The 17,360-nt window shown below is 39.9% G+C and overlaps 1 protein-coding gene across 1 annotated transcript; it reads right to left on the reverse strand.

Annotated features, from left to right (window-relative positions):
- Positions 1-277: 277 nt before the first annotated feature.
- si:dkey-266f7.9 (1-phosphatidylinositol phosphodiesterase) lies at positions 278-2,757 on the reverse strand. Its single transcript, XM_027002342.2, has 4 exons — positions 2,734-2,757; positions 2,419-2,499; positions 1,426-1,996; positions 278-1,035 (listed from the first exon to the last, which is right to left on the reverse strand). The coding sequence occupies exons 2-4, from the start codon at positions 2,448-2,450 to the stop codon at positions 763-765; spliced, it is 876 nt and encodes a 291-aa protein (XP_026858143.2). The 5' UTR covers positions 2,451-2,499; positions 2,734-2,757; the 3' UTR covers positions 278-762.
- Between the last annotated feature and the right edge of the window lie 14,603 nt (positions 2,758-17,360).

Here is a 17,360-nt window from a genome sequence, read left to right on the forward strand (position 1 = left end):
TTTTTTTTTAAAAGGTGCTTTCTAGTAAAGGTGCTTTTCTAGTAAGGTAGATACTAATCATGTGATATGTTTACTTAGCATGAAGTTAACCAGATCTCCAAAGCTCCTGGTGTGTGATCTGAACTCACTGTGCTTCTGCCAGCACCAGTGGTCATGTGTTGATCCATCCTTACCTGCTATTCAGCAGTAATGTGCAGTGAATCACACTGCCTTTCTGCAGTCTACAGCATTGAACCCTGAGTTATAGCAAGGTGCATGTCAATATGACACAGCTGAATTAATGAACATAATTTTTATTTGCTTACTATTTATTCATGATGTTACCTTTTTCAATAGTAGTTCAAAAGCATGAAGCAAGTACCCTGCAATGATTAACATCCAATCGTAATAATGTGTGATTAGTTTTTAATAATGAACTGTGTAGGCCTACATAAGACTATAAGAGGTTTAAAAATGCACTCAAATAGGTCTACCAAGCTGGTCTATTTCAATGTGGTTATTTGGATTCAATGCAATGTCACCTGAAGACATTAAAAGTATGTAAATACAGGATAAAATGGATTATGTGGAATAAATTAACAGTACTTACATTATTCCTGACAATGAAGAACATCAATCTTACAAACATGTGAAGTAGATTAATGATTAAAACATTCATGAGTATGAAAAAATAATTATACTAAAGAATACTCATTGCTTGAATGCTTGTCAATTTCATTTTTTTCAAAGTTGTTCGCAACTAATTTTGTTTTTCTCATCTCCTCAGTTGAAGTCAATAATGAGTTTCACCAGCATTGCCCCGGAAAAGTCCATTGCAATGATGCCAAAGCGCTTCTTTTCCTCAGCATGGGCGAATAGGTAGTCATACAGGCGTGGATTGATACGCTTTGCCAGAGATTGTGGGTTCGCCAAAAAACCAGCACCACTGGAATAGGTGAGAAACATATAAGCTTGGCTGGCCATGGCAGCTTCCTCCAGGTGTGTGCGCACACTTTTCCACTTCTTATCCACATATTTCGGCTGAAGGGAGAGCACCTGGGAAGCAGAAATAAGCATGAGTCATCCTGTGGATATATGACTAGATCTGTATGTGTGGCCTGTTACTCGCATCATTCCAATATAAGGCAGCGTGTTTTGACTGCTTTTCTGCCTACAACATGAATGCAGGCTATGGGTTTGTGTCTATATAGTTAACAACTCTCAGGGGTTGATACATGCACGTCCTTTCTCTAGTTGACCTTCAGAAGTCAGATCACCTATCTGCAGTGCCATGCAGATAGGAGAGACCAGCGCACTCTCTTTACAGGATCCCTGAAGCAATATGGAAATAAACCTCTGTCTGAATGGTAGCGCAGTCATGGTAATGATACCTGACTACAATAACATCTGATACCATCATTGCTGCTATAGCTGATATGTTCTTACTTTCCAGTCATCAGCAATTTCCAGTGATCGGTATTGCATCCCCAGGTGTGGTCCAGGAAAATCTTGCAGTATTATCAGCTTGCCCCTTGCCTCTCCCATAGTTGGCATAAGCTGGCTGTGCCAGAGAAGATCCCAGTGTGCATACTGATGCACGTAGGTCACTACCGCTCTGTAGATGTCCCTGGTCTCACTCAGCTCCTCCCGCAGTCTCATCAGTACAGTCTCAGTGGGATTCTGCTTCAAAAAGGCTGCCACATCTTCCAGGACCTCCCCAAAGTGGGCCCACTGGTAGAGGACCCCATGGTAGATGGTGAGATTACCTTGTATGTGTCGCACACGCACATCAAGGAAGCGAACACCAGCCTGGAGCTGTTGAGCCAGCGGCCAGGAGTTACACTGAGCCAGGAAACCACCGTAGAGGGCCATCGAGTTGTGGGTGCCTGGAATTGTGACCTCACAGAGGGGCCGGTTGTCGGGGATGTTGGCCATCCAGGAAGGTTGGAGGAACTCCGGAGTGGGGGTGTCATCGTAGTCAGGCCGCTGGAGAGCACCATGACCTGGACAGGCCAACCTGTTGGAAGCGGAAGTTCAGGGTCAAACAGAGGACAGGTGTCTATGAGATACAGCACAAGATCTGTGTGTACCCATCTCATATTGATTCTTTTAATATAACATTAAGAGATGCAAAAGCATTGGGTTAGAGGCTGTGGGGTGGAGGCGGGGTTAGCACTTAATTGTTTATTTGATTATGGACCAAATGGGATTAGATAATCGTTTTACTTGGACACAATAATGCCAGGTAGGCAAAAGGCACCGATAATCACATTTTGTCCATTAGAGAACTTGTTTAACTTAATAAATGAAATACTGATCAAATACCACTGACAAATGCAGCTGTAAAGACAACTGAATAACTAAACACAAGCAATAAATGCTAACTTTCTTCACCGGTCTTTGGTGAAAAGATTCTCTGTTAGCACTCAGTTTACTCACCAGAGTAAAATCCCCACTATCACAATATGCATTGTATCATCAATGGAAACTGCCTTCCTTCTTTGTCCACTTAGAAAAACACTGTAAATGGCATGTACATTTTAATTTAGACTCAGATAAACTGAATGGTATAATATTAGTTCTGAAATAAAACCTCAAGTAAAATAAGTTTTTCTCCTTATCATATTCATTAAAGTACAAAGTGTTAACTTTATCAACCAAACAGCAAGAGCCAGCCTCCCAAACTCTGAAAGACCACATAAAAAGTCTGCCAAAGACCAATTAAATTGATTTCAACTGCAGAAAATGTCTTACCCCTGGGTCTCATGAAACTGCAGCACAAAGAACCAAGCAGGCACTATCAGGTTAGCTACAAGTCTGTCGTATTTATACTTTTTTTCCTCTTTAATTATTTTATTATTTTTTTTTTCCAGAGAGACCACATGCTACTGTTCTGGCTAAAACTGGTAGGAGGCACCAATACGTGATTGACCCCTTTTGTTTTAGAGGTCATGGGGTCTATTTAGAAAGTGAAGTTAAGAACAGTGTGGGATCAACACCAGCAGATTAACATCTAAGATAAGTGAGACCAAGGGGCACCCTCCAATTCAGGCCAAATTTAATATGGAGAATCCAAATGAGTATGGTACAGTTATAGTTTATATCTAACATTTGTTCTATATATTACACTCATTTATGATTCATAGCAAGCTGATAAAAGACCAGATGAGGTGCAAATATAAGTGCAATCTTTGAATCTGTACAGCTGAATTACATTGTACCAACTGCTGTTTTTTATCCTGGGACATTTTTCTTTTGGTGGAACAACACACCAAAAGTCTTTAAAGGGCTGAATTATTGTTATCAAATGTTGTTCAGATACTGGAATGCTGCTGTGTGTGGTTCAAGGTTACATTCCCATAACTGTGAAGGCAAACAGAACCATTTATTTGCTAATCTGTCATGGAGGATTAACATGGTGCTAAACAACTGGGAAAAATGCAAAAGTGCAAAAATCATTTGGCACATCATTTGAAAGGAACAGAAAGAGAAGAAAAAGCTTCCAGTGAGATACATTATCTCAGAATAGAAACACCTGGTCACATAAGCCTGTGCCAACTTAATATACCCTGGCCAAAGCCTGAGTTCCCCAACATGTTATGGTTAAATGAAAGTTGACACCTGTGTATATGCTGTTGCTTTTGTTATTGTTTCCAAAGCATAAATAAATAAATATTAAATACAACATGTAATGGAATCTGTAGAAACTCTAGGTTTAGAGAATGGGCTCAAATCAGATTACATTTTGACAGTTGCACCCTTTGCTGTTCCTAAAAAATCAAGCAAATGTGATATGGGTAATTCATTATGGGTAATTCATTATTCATAGTCTTTATAAATGGAGACAAATAAATATTTGTTTACCCTGCACAGCTCTTAATTGCATTAAACGCTGTGCTGACATAGGATAAAAAATGTAGCTGTTTATATTATAGAATATACACTTTAAATCTTGTTTTGTATCTCCTTTTCTTTACTATGATGTACCAATCAGGCATTTCATCAGCTCTTACAAGCAACAACCATTGAAAATAAAAAAACACATTTAATTAAAGTGAAAATGTGGCATGTTTTCTTTTCATCCTAATTTATTCTGCTTAATTAAGCTTCCATTTGCTGTTCCAGTATGCACTGGTATTAATAAAAAAAGTCACTGTGTAGAGGCCATCATTAAACACAGCACAACCAAACACCTAGCTCTCAGTTTACCTAACTACATTATGAAGAAGTAAACTGTCATGGAAGGCTCCTCCCCCAACGAGTCACATTGCATGGCCCGCGCGTGCAGGGGGACTCACATGTGTACTGTTTGTAACCACGCCCCCCGGTATTGCACACACCTGCACAGGGATTACTGTTGAAAGTCTGTCTGTCTATTTAAACCCCTGTCAGTGTGTGCATCCTTGTTGGTCATTGTCCCTACATATATGTTAATGTCAGTCTCTGTAGCCGTAACGGTTTGTGTGTCACATGTTACTGTGTATGTGTTCTTCATCTAATGTTAATTGCATAGTTATGATTACCGTAAATGTTGCATGTGAGTGCCACTGTTGTCGTCTATGTTTTATGTCAATAAATGTCCTTCACAGTTGAGGGAGTCTATGCGTCCTGCCCCACGCCCTGCGGCACTCCGGCCAGCAGCATTACAGAAACTGTCACTTAAACACTCATACTTTATTCTTCTTCCTCCACTTTCAGTTGTTGTGAAATAAAAGCTGTGTAATGGCATTTGTGTTTGAGTGGTGACTTTTGAGTGTTAAGTATTTTTTCAGCGCTTGCTCTTTTAGTTCACATGGTAGTGCACATAAAACAAGGTGCTATCAACCGCATGGTCATAAGTTTGATTCCCAGTGAACACACATCTTGCCACACTAATAAACAAAGGTTTAATGTAGATGTTATATTATACTCATATTCTACTTTTAACTATATACATTCACGGACCTGATTCCCCCTGTTGTAGCACTATGGCACTCAGTGGACTCTTGACAATGCAATGGGAATTTGGTTTAATGTGTGAATCTTCCAATATTTTCACAACTGAACTGCTACACCTCACATCAGACTCTTAACACACATTGCACTACATCAAATAGTGCACACACTCACTGCAGTACACCAATAAGTTATGAAGGAACAACAGGAATCTATTCTCCATGAGGCACTACTGTCCGCACTGCTGCTGCCTTTTAGTTGATACATCACTATGAACAGTATCAATACCAAAAACACTTTGTGCATATATGCATCATTTGCACTTTAACTCAAGTACTGCTGCACTGCATTGCTGATAACATTTAAATGTTCTTCTCACGGTCGGCCGGGCCATCCAGCAGGAGGGATACACCCACGCCTTCACATATCCACTCACAGCACCTGCCCCAGTCCTAATCACCAGCCTATTAATGTGACTCACCTGTTCCTTATTTTCCCTGTCCTTATTTAAGCCCACAGGTTCCTTATGTCGGCACTGCACAATGTCAGACAACTGAGCTACCTACTGCTCTTCCTCATAGTGCAAGCCAGCATCCTAACCATTTCTATTTCCTTTTACCTCTGTGTTGCAGCCTGTTTAACTTAAACCTTGTATCATTTGAATCATGGAAAATAAAAACTCTGCTTTGCTTTATCCTTGCCTCTCGCTCCCGCTTTGCCACCAGGGTCACACTACTGTTTAATGTTTACAACTGTATAATGTTTACTCTTTATTTTGTTTAAACCTATAAAGCATTTACATACTCATCTTACAATTCCACATACATTGTTACAGCTGCACAAAACTAAGTTTAGAATTTTATTTTTTGCATTTATATATTTTCTTTTTTACATAACATCCTGTAAGGAAGTTGCAAACTCCTTTAGTTTCTTTCTACATTATACTTATTGCAAAATCTATTCTAGCCTATTCTAATGGGTAAATAGAATTTGAGAAACTTTGCATTTAAAGACAATAAATATTGTAATGTTATCTCATCAGTTTCTTGACCCACTCCTGTTATTTAATGAGCAACCAGTACTATTGGGATTCAGTATTCTTAATGGCTTGGTTCAGATGTGCAGCTGGGATGGAAGAAAAAATTATGGGACACAAAGATTGGGCCTACAAACATTGAATCTAAATTATCTCCAATTAAAGCTACATGTGATAGCAGAGGTTTGGTCCCATTCGTTTTTCTTTTTTGCAAAGAAGGAGCAAAAACTAAATAACTACACAACATAAAATTGTATAATTTCAGTGCTAATCAGATATTTTCCAAATGAGGTCACATTTGGAGGATGAATGGATTTGCTCTACTCAATACTACCACTATGTTGGAAAATGTGCAAACATTTGTGGCAGGAAGTATCATGGATGCGAAAGAATCTTGGAGGTGCAGCCAGATTAATGACATTAATACTGACATCAGAAGGAATCAGAAAAAGAGCGTTATGATAATTTATCTATACAGAACTATACTCCTGAAAGTAAACTCATCCATGATGCTTAAGAATAACCCATTTATAGCAGATTTACTTCTACATACACAGGATATTATTTGTTAAAATATTAATGTAATCAAGTATTTTGCAGTAATGGAAACATGAAATTACTAGTTATCATCCTAGTAATTATAGGATATTTCCTACTAATAATATACTATTCCAAGCCTGTAGTGTATGAGGAATGTGTTTCATTTCAGTACATGGGGTGAAGTATTTAGGTGACATGTAGTTTCTTCAGTGACTCTAATAGCAGAAATCATTATACAAAAGATCAAAGTAAGCTGTGATGTTCCTTGATGTTTCCTGGGGTTATGGGAATCAAGGGGAAATTATTTTTAATCATAATGGGGGGAACTAATTCAGCAGACCTCTGCAAATTTTATCTCAACTGGTTGCTGGGTCTGTCCATGTGATGTTTTTTTTTTTCTTTTCCTTTTTTTTTAATGTATTGGCATATATTACAGTCATCCTCATACTCTGTACTGCCATTCACAGAAAACATTGAATAACCTCCAGTCTACATTGTAAAAAATAAATGGATTTATTTGTAATGGTATTTCAGAAGTGGTGAATTGGTGTATTTGAGTGTATACTTTTTCATTGTTCCTTAATATTGGGTCATATGTTAAGTAATTTAATGTTTCTTTAGTCAATGAGTGGTACATCATAAACTTTGTGTGAAAATGTAAATATTTATAGTTTTAGTGGTTTTTAATTAAAGTGAGCAATAGCTTCTCTAAAAGCATTTTTATGATAGTCTTTTTGTCACTGTTACAAACACATAATGTTATGTGAGCTCAGTAGTATATCTTTTATATCCAAATTGATTTTTAACACTAATTATGAAAACATAATACAGTCCTGGAAAGCTATCCATTATTGAAGGTGAGCTGATAAATTGTTCTATGCTCATTTATCTACCCCCTTCCAACAGCCTCACCTTCAGCCATTAACTTTCTGTTTCTTTACTCTGTCCCTCTGTTTAGCGTTATATACTTTCATATTGACTTGATTTAGTTTCCTACTCACTCCTTTTCCCTGATCTCTCTCTTTAATAAAGAGGTAGATGATAGCTGTTTTAATGGCTGATGAGAGTAACCTTTCTCTTTATGGTGGTCTAATTTTGCCTTTTAAGTGTTAAAGGCCTCTTTCCCATCCTTTTGTGTCCTTGGTGCATTTTATGGGCTAAACAGCCCCGTGCAATTCATCTTCCCCGTCTGTGAATATATGCTCAACCAACAGTGCCATTCATCTGCGATGTAATGTATTCGATAATTAAATTTCCATCAGTTTCTTTGTGGCAATTGACAATGTGCCCCCATCTGCATGGAGGAGAGTCTGAAAGCTCTCTTTTCCCTACACTCTCATGCTGGTTGGGTTATTAGAGAATGCTCTGGGAAACTGAAGCAACTAGATAGTGTAAAAAAAGATAGAAAGAACAAGGGCATTAATCTCTTTTGGTCCTGCCCTCTTTTTTGTCAATTGTTACTTTTCCTTTTAGGTCATGTGAATTCATAGAACACAGTATTTCAGGAAATATGCAATCGAGTCCCTGTATATATATATATATATATATATAAATTTAAAAATGAGATGTACTGACACAATTCCAAAGGCTTCTGTGCTTTTGATGATGTGGAGCATCATGGCTCCAAGATCAAGGAAGCCAAAGGCCTTCGTAAGTGAACCCGAGCAGATGCACCATCTCCTGATCATTCATCTCATCTCGCACGCTGACTTAAACCTAGAGATTAACTGAAACCTGTCTGTTCTCCATGCCTGTTCAAAAACAAAGCCAACTTTCCTAGGATTGCCATATTCCTACTATGGCTCGCGGCATGGCGTGTTGTGTGAGCGCATGGGCCGATTCAGTCCTCCTCCTTTTGGCCTTGGACGATGCATCTGCATGCATCTGCTGCACAAAAAGAGTCCCCCTTTGCCTTGTTATCTCCAGCTCAGCATCTCTGTGATTTATTTTCCCGCCCCAACACACCATGCAGGCGAGAAGGACAAATAGAGGAAGAGAGTGGAGAGGAAGGAAGCAGGGAGAAGTTTAGAGGTAATCTAAAATGTAAGGGGCCCCAGTAGTGGCAGACAGTTTAAGATGGTAAGATTGCTTAGGGAGGATACAGAGTAAGGGAGAGTTGTGAGATATAAGGCTGAAAGTTTAGGCTTTGTTACATGTAATGTGCTTAGAGAGTAGTGGTGGTGAGAAGCCATGTGTTTTTTGGCTTGTACAGAAGTATACAATACTGTCGACTTCACTAATAATGAAATACTTCCAGAATTTATGGGTCTTTAACCCAATGGAATATAACCCAGCAATCTGAGATCATGGATACTACCATCGGGTTGTAGGTTGTTTTGTAATTGCTGCAACATTGTATGCATCCATGTCTGCTACAGCTCTGACCTGCTTGGGAATCTTTTATGGTTTTCACCATAAACTCCAAAACTCTTCCAGTGGCTACTTGCAAAATCTTTTGTTATCCAGCATTGTTATTTATATATTTTTCAGTTGTCTCTCACCATGGCTTTGTTTCTACTTTATTTGGTGTCAGAGAGTAAACTGTTTCCTGTTTCATTAAATGTTGTACATGAGATTTATCCCTTTTTAAATAATCATATATGTATGTGATTATATGATATGATATGATATTTATGCAATAGAGTAAGCATCTGGCAAAGCAGGTAGAGTATTTTACTAGTAACACCAAGGTCATGGGTTTGATTCCAAAGGTATATATGCACCATTTTCCTGATAAATTTGGAATTCACCACAGACAAGATCATCTGCCAAATTCCATAAATGTAAGAACAATTTTCTCATATCAAGAATAATTCAATTTCTAAGACATGTAATCATTAAAATAATGTCTTTACAAATTATTATTCCACATTTTCCACACCATAAAAAGTTATTCTTGAGAAGGAAATGAAGCCCAAGAGGATTTGATTGCATTCTAAGTCTAGGGGGTGCTAGTCTTTTTTTTTTTTTTTTTTTACCACTGCTTTTACTCCTTTTTACTACATGGGAAGTGCCTGGTTGCAAACCAGTATTTCTGATTCCACTGGGTACAAAAGGCAAGGTGAAACATTTCACCTATTTATTTTCAACTGCATTTAGTTTTCCAAAGACAGAATCTTTCAGATTCCCTCCACAACTCTTGTAGCCCTCAGCCTAGCAAGCCTAGCAAGCTCTTCCATAATGGGATGGGCCCACTGACTCTAGTGACATGTGTGCAGACACATGCACCAATCCTCTGTAAGCACTCTACAGAGGGGCCTCAGCTGACTTGTCCTCTGGGCAACATGCAAGCCATACTCCGCCACTCACAGCATAATGTGGCACAGACACTCTGAGAAATCACCCTTCCCACCCACTTGTGCTCAGCACATAGCCCTGGTTTAACATCTCTGGCCCCCACCCACACCCCCCTCCCAGCAAAGCTCTGGAGGGTCTGACTCTCTGAATGGATAACACTCCCTGTGCCAATAGCAGCACCCATATTTCAATGTTAGACCCTGCCAACAAAGGCAGCCCATTTCACTGCTCCATCCTAAGTACTAAATGACCCTTATAATGTCACTGGAGATACAGCCGAGTCATCGCTAAGCTTTCAGCTTAGCCAGCAGCCGTGAAGTGTGAGGGATGAGGGGCATGGTTTAATGGTGAGATGCAAGATACAAGGCTTTGCTCTGGCAGAAAACCTTGTAACCTTTCTGTGTTTAGGAAATGCTGACTCCACTGCCCTTTTGTGAAATGTTAATTCCAGGTGTTGATTTGGGTCTCTTCTGGAATGATCCATGTAAGGCTTGTATTTACAAGCATTTTAAAATTGGAGTGTTGATCCTGTATGTTTGTGTGTGTGTGGGGGGGGGGGTGGCTCTTGTCATTGTGTGCAATGTTGTCAGTTATTGTTGACGTAAGGTGTTAATATTAGTGTTAAATGTTCTTTTGTCATTAAATGTTATCGTGTTTATCGTTTTTGTTTCATGTTAACCGTTTGGCGTTTATTGTCTGTAAATCATGTGAGTGCCATTGTCTTTATGTTTCGATTAAATGTTCGTCCTTGTCGAGGAAGTCTGTGTGTCTTGTTCCACGCCCTTCGATACTCGGGCAAACGTTAGTTAGCAGGTGCACAAAGAACTATTTGTAACTTGACAAATAACAAATAGAAATCATGTACAAATTCTATTGTATATACAATTTTTTTATAAATATATTTGTAAAATGGATGCTAGTGCTGTGCTTATTATTCTTTAATATGTGTCATAGGGCATACAAGCTGCTTGAGCTATATTTTGCCAGAATCAATTCAAACAAAGGTTACATTTTGCTGCTATTCTGACCCTCCACCATTCAGAATGTCTTTTGTCAACTTGCTGATCAAATGCCATATTTTTATTCTCTGTTAATGGTTTCAGTTTGTTTCTGTATAGCTTAAGGCCAGTCTCCATCTTGCCAGCAATGTGCTGACAGGCCCCTAGATGTACAACACAACACTGTTTCACTGGACTGTTTCAGGACTGTTTATTCAACCGGAGTGCTGGGGCACAATTGAGTCAGTGTGAAGCACACTGCAATTATTATAATGGCGGACGAGACACTAGCCCTCATCACACAAACACCTCTTCATGTGCCAATCAATACCACTGAGCAGCAGTGCTAGCTGGAGAGTTTAGTTTTTCCCAAGCTCTCCTTGCGATAATAAGCCACAGTGATAAGCTTTATGAGATCACGTCTTGGCCCACTCCGCTAAATCGATGAGCGATCCTTTGTTGTTCTCGATGGCCTTCCAGGCACAGTGAGACATTGCCACAGTAGTTTCAGCTTTGTGATCTTCCATTTCAGCTCTGCTCAAGATGGGGGCCCAACCTGCCAGTCCAGAGCACTGCGCCCTCAGACGAAGTGGAGATAAGCAGTCTCTGTGGCAGCACTTTGCTTGTGTCACCCCCATGCTCAGAAACCCATTAAACCCAAACAAAGAGTGAACTCTCAGCAGGACTGTTGTGGATGGTGGGGTATGGGGGAGGACTTCTGTCACATTACCACTTCACTAAGTCGACTACTAAGGCAATATAGGCCCAAATGCTCATGTCTTCACTATCCAATTATTTGCCCTAGCTACAAAGCAGTTTCTCAGGACATGAAACCGAGCCACCACGTGGGTTTTAGAAGACTCTTCCACCTTGATTGGCCATCGATTTCCTATAGTGCTGGCTTTACGCTCTTTGCTAATCAGAACTTTGCTAATGAGCTGTGTAAGCAATAGCAGCTCTGAAATGGCACTGAGGCCAAAGTCACTAAATCGCCCCTTGTATGCTTGATGGTTTAGCAGGCATTTGTATTCAATGAGAAACAAGTAAATCTCAGTCAGGCATCAAGCATGGACTGAATTAATGAAATGAAAGGGGGCCAACTGAGTTTAATTTACTTTTCTACATGTAAGAGACTCAGCCCTGTGAGTTGTGCCATTTGATGTTTTTATGTCATTTGTATCTTATGTTCTGAGGCTCTTTCATTTGACATTTATTTTTCAATTATCCATTAGAACAATAGTAATAGTAATAGTCTACATACTACACAAATTCAGGGAGAAAAAAAACAAAAACATTGCCTCTTCACCTCCAGTTCTGATCCTGAGCTGAATAAGGTGGGATTTGAGACCATGTGCAGCAATACAGTATTGGGGGGGGGGTATTCTCCCTCAATCTGACAGTTGATTTGCAGGAGGTATGAAGGAGCCATAAAACTGTCCTGCAGTGGCCTCTAATGCAATGACAAATGTTTGGGACTCTGCTGCATGGTACAGGAGATGAAAGAGATTTAAATAGAGGCCGACACTGAGCAGTGCCTTTCAGCTGGTTTACACACACTCCGAACACTCAGTATCCTTACGGTAAGCCTTCTAAATATCTCAGACATACAGAAACAGAAAGGCTGAGTCTGAGATGGAGAGAATCTCAGTGTGAGTAGAAGGATTGTCTGTTCTTGATGAACACACATGTATGCTATGAACATTTACCATGTGGGAAGCCTGCAGCATGTTTTGACCCAACAGGAGAGTGGCAAGAGAGACAGCTGTCTGTCACACCACTGAATGTCCTTCAACCCACACACGCTTTCTCTTTCTTTCACTCATGCACACCCGCACACACCCATACACACAAATGCACCACCACCAAATTCTCACAAACTTTAACCCTACTGATAGGAATATGCTCACATTTACTGGCAACATCACCCACACAATTTAAGCAGAACGTCAGCAGCCACAGAATGAATATATATACATATGTGTGTGTGCGCGCGTGTGTGTGTGTGTGTGTGTGTGTGTGTTTGTGTGTGTGTGTGTGTGTGTGTGTCTGCGTGTTGCCTCTCTTGAAGTCATCAGACTTACTATTGACAACAGATGATTATGCTTTAGACTATAGGCACACGAATTCTGTAAAAGAAATCAAAGTGGACATCCTGACAAAAGCTCATGGAACAGAGTGTCTGGGATGGACTAGCCACAATATCATTTAAAGGGAGCATTTAATGTGTGTGTGTGGAGTGGGGCTAATGTGTGTGTGCTCATGAGGGAGACAGAAAAATAGAGAGAACAATAGCACTTGGCTCACAAACAGGAACCCTCTGTTTCCTGAGCCAGAGACTCAAGTCTGCTTTCTCTGTGTGCACACACACACACACACACACTCACACACACACACACACACACACACACACACACACACACTTTTACATTCCCACAAGGCCACTGGATAATTATTCAGACTGCTAATTAGGTGGCTTCGCTTCTTTTAGCCACTGAAAGTAGGAAGGTATGAGATGCTACAGTCTGACCCACTGACCCATCTGCCCAAAGGTTCTCAACAACATAGCCTGTGATTGGACTACTGCCCACTGTACCACTAGACATGCTGGCCAGCAATCAGACTGTAGCCCGGAAGTCTCTAGAGCCTTCTATAAATAGCTGTCAGCTTATGGAATCTTGTGGAATTCTGTATCGTGTTATAATGCTCCTTCAGTGCAGTTAAACATTTGATTGAGTGGATCTTCCTGTGCTAGAGAGTTAAGGGTGTATTGTTAAACAGCCTGCAAGGCTAAAAGGTTTTCAGACTGTTGTGGCTGGTAGTTAATGAGGTGGCTCATTATTTAAGATAAAATAGCATTTCCTCCATATAATGATGAGAAAGATGGCAGCGGACAGACACAATATATAAATATTCCTCATTGATGAAGTCAGCAGGGGTGGCCTGCTGTGGCTTGCACAATCACACCCAATTGAGTTCATCCTTTCCACAAGTGCAGAACTGTTGCTATGAATCAAGCATGATTTGGGAAGAAACTTTGTTTTTTAAATAATATGCATGCACTGCCAATGTCACACTCAACTTACAAGCCCTAAGTATGTTACACAATAACACAGCCCACAGATTTACTATTCTCAAAGAATATTTTCTCTAATATTTTTCTTTTAACATCAATTTAGTCATCTCCCACTTATAGTTTTCTACCCATCTAAATCAGTACTGTGATAATGGTGAAGCCCTGCTGATTTAGTAGGGAGTGTCACCTACTCTTCAGTCACCCTAGGAATGTAGCATGTTGGATTCCCCATATGTGGGACTATATCTGGAACATGGACACACATGGTACAGCTTGGGTCCAATCTAAGTTTCCAGGTTGCACACACTTCTTGTTCTTTTTTTTCATCAAACATGAATGTTGATGCCCCAACTGTATAATTAGGTAGCTGTGTTTTAAAGTAAACATATATACCCACACTCTCACGTGCACCTCCACAGTTAGTCTGTGACAATGACATTTCTATCTGCCCCTGCACACTTAAATGAAGAAAACTGTGGTCATATAGTCCTGTAAAGTCACACACTTATCACTATTGAACTGTCTTGCCAATGCCCAGATACACACACACAAACACACGCACACACACATGCATGCACACACACAGGCACACACACATACACACACGCACATACGTACACTGAGAGAACCAATAGCTCTGATAGCCATGGTGACATTTCATCTATTCCCCCCTCGGGGCCCTGCTGATCCCTCCCTATCACCATAACCACTTCCATCGAAACTTCTCTCCATTCTCCCTTCCTCTCGCCATCCTTCTGTCCTGGAGAAAAAAGGTCAACAGTGCCATTATTTTCCTCTGAACAGTTGACATAACATTTTTACTGAAGGCAAAAAATATCCTCTAAAGTAAAAAAGAGCAAGAGAAGAAAGATTAAGGGTGTGACCTGGGCCTCCTAGGCTTCACAGTGATTGGCTAAAGGGGTTGGAGGGAAAAATGCCTTTCACTGATTGCTTTAGACTATACTTGAATATCAGGTTGTTTTGGAGCTTCTCTGGAAAATGGGCTTTCTGCATGGTTTGGTTAAGGTTATAATAGATCATTCACAATGACTGAATAGAGTATTTGCCAGTTCTATCTTAGCAGGCTGTGAATTCTTTTGTACACTTTGTCTCCATTACTCTGGCTGCAAATCTGGGGATCAATTAAGCATCCTTCCTGTGCTCAAACTTGTAGCATTTTTATCTTTAATCATTTATTGCAAATCCCTTAATTTGTTGAAATAAAAATTAACACATTAATTGTGAAGCACTGGCAAATATCTGTGGCATACCTTTTATAATGTTTATCTGTGTTTATAGGGTCTAAGTACAGCTCAGCAAGAATAAACGTTAGTGCCCACAAGGCCTTTAGATAGGCCTTATCAATCAATCAGAGCAGAGCAATATTGATCAAGAATAAACTCATCTCAGACTAAACAGCAAATAAACTAACCAAAGTCAGAGCAGGTCAGAGGCTTTACTTTCACCCAGGTTAATTTCTGGCACTTCCTGTTCATTTCAAAACAACCTTATCAGCACAGGTGAAAATAAACGATACACAGAGGCACTGAAAAAGGTGAAGAGAAAGATAAAGACCTAATGGAAGAGTAAACCAAACTGGAATTTAAGGGGAAACCAACCAATGGATTAGTTGTACACCATACTTAATTGCTTCCTTAATTGATTGGCCCAGTTGCTGCTCAGGCAGTAGAGATGGCTGCTTTGGGGACAGGTATTGACCCAGCTGCTGCTTGTAATGCATTTGCTTTGTTGTACAGAACTAAACCCACTTTACTGAAAGACACAGGTTGCTGCTAGCCCCTTGTCAATTACTGTATTACTGAACATAACTCAGAGTAGGTATTGGAGTTGGATGCAATTACAACATGTTTCTTTAAGTCTCTTTTGCCCTTAAGTCTAAAATTGTGTTTCTTAACATATGTAGCATTTTGAGCATGGAATGCATGTAAGTTGTTACTAGTTATTTGTAGTTACTTGGGTTTTAATTTTCCGATTATAGTTAAAATGTGTTATAATTCTGATAGCACTGCAATGACATGTTCAAAGTTTGTGGTTGACAGCAACCTGGAATTTGAGTGTTTCTAATGAGACTAAAGTAAAAAGCTCAGTGTTGAATTCTTCCACTGCTGACTGGAACTTAATTTTCTCAGTACCATGGTTAAGGATCAAACTAGATGGTGGGATCTTTGTTTTTGGTGGGCTCTTCTTTTTTTAGGAGTTTGAGGTATGAGGAGCTAATGTAGCACTATAGACAGACATTTGGACAGATATCATTAGTGTTAGGCAATAGCAGTACTTATATTGTGTTAAAGCAATATTATTATATTATCGTCTTAAACTGCACAAATGCCATAGTATAGTATTTTGGCTCCACTGAAAAATACACTTTCTTTGTGACATTAATTACTTTACATGTTATTTAAATATTAATATACTGTATAAATTGGTATATTTACATCTGCATATATTTCAATATTTCTGAATATATTGAGAGGTGTTTTCATATGTTACCTACAGGTAGGTTAAATACATGTAAAATTCAAATGATATTTTAGATACTGTAATGGCCCAAGTGCCGCAGGGCGAGGAGCAGGACACACAGACTCCCTCGATGTAGACAGACGTTTATTAAACAAACACAATGGCACTCACATGAAACAGGCAAGGTAAACACGTGCAACGTCGAACTCAACTTACAAACATAACATACAACAGGAACGTGAACATAATCAAAGACCGACAAGATTGCACACAACCAGCTACAAAGGAGCGGCTCCGACGTTCAGCAGCCTGGTCCAGAGGCGCGGCTATGATGTTCAGAGGCTGAACCCAGCCTGGATACACATATCACACCCACATGCACAGTGGGTGCACACAACAATGAGTAGATGTGCTTGTAAACAAACAAAAGGTGCGGGTGCACACAACAATGAATAGATGTGCCTGTAGACAAACAAAAAGGTACTTAGATGCAGCACCTGCTGGAAGGGCAGGCATTGGAGGCGTGTCCATCGCCCTACAGCGGCACGTCCGCCCTGGATCTGGACGTGCTGCTATGGACTCTGTAAAGGTCATTAATTTGTGTACTGTCCCTTTAAGTTGCGTTTACTTAAAATGCTTGCACAGGGTTTTTGATCTGTGCTGTACATGACAGAAACTACTGGACCTAGCTTTTCTTTGTGTCCTTATTTTCATTTCTCTAAGTAACGCGTCTAAGAGCTTTAGATGTTTTGTACAGTTCATCTATGAATGGTTCTACAAGATTCCAAGAGCAGGTCTATGTCACGTAGTGAATAAACTGGAAAAATTACTGTAAAACTAAGTTGAGTCTCACTCGCATCTCTTCCACGTACTTCACAGGTCTTTCTCTTCTAGTTCCAAAGCTCTATGCTAATCTGGGTTGGAGTATAGCTTAAATTAGACTAACTCCAAGCATTACAACTCTAGCTCACCTGTCGCCAGCCACCCATGGGGAGCCCCTGAGGCAGTCCTCCTCCAGTAT

This window comes from Electrophorus electricus, chromosome 2 (genome assembly GCF_041902795.1).
Source record: "Electrophorus electricus isolate QZ-2024a chromosome 2, ASM4190279v1, whole genome shotgun sequence".
In the NCBI taxonomy this organism is placed as follows: Eukaryota; Metazoa; Chordata; class Actinopteri; order Gymnotiformes; family Gymnotidae; genus Electrophorus; species Electrophorus electricus.

Bases quoted from the DNA above. Each gene is read 5' to 3' on its own strand.
- si:dkey-266f7.9 (XM_027002342.2), bottom strand. From the start codon at position 2,450: ATGCATATTGTGATAGTGGGGATTTTACTCTG. The intron at 1,997-2,418 runs GTGAGTAAACTG...CGCTTCCAACAG, and splicing joins ATAGTGGGGATTTTACTCTG to GTTGGCCTGTCCAGGTCATG. The intron at 1,036-1,425 runs GTAAGAACATAT...TCTGCTTCCCAG, and splicing joins AAATTGCTGATGACTGGAAA to GTGCTCTCCCTTCAGCCGAA.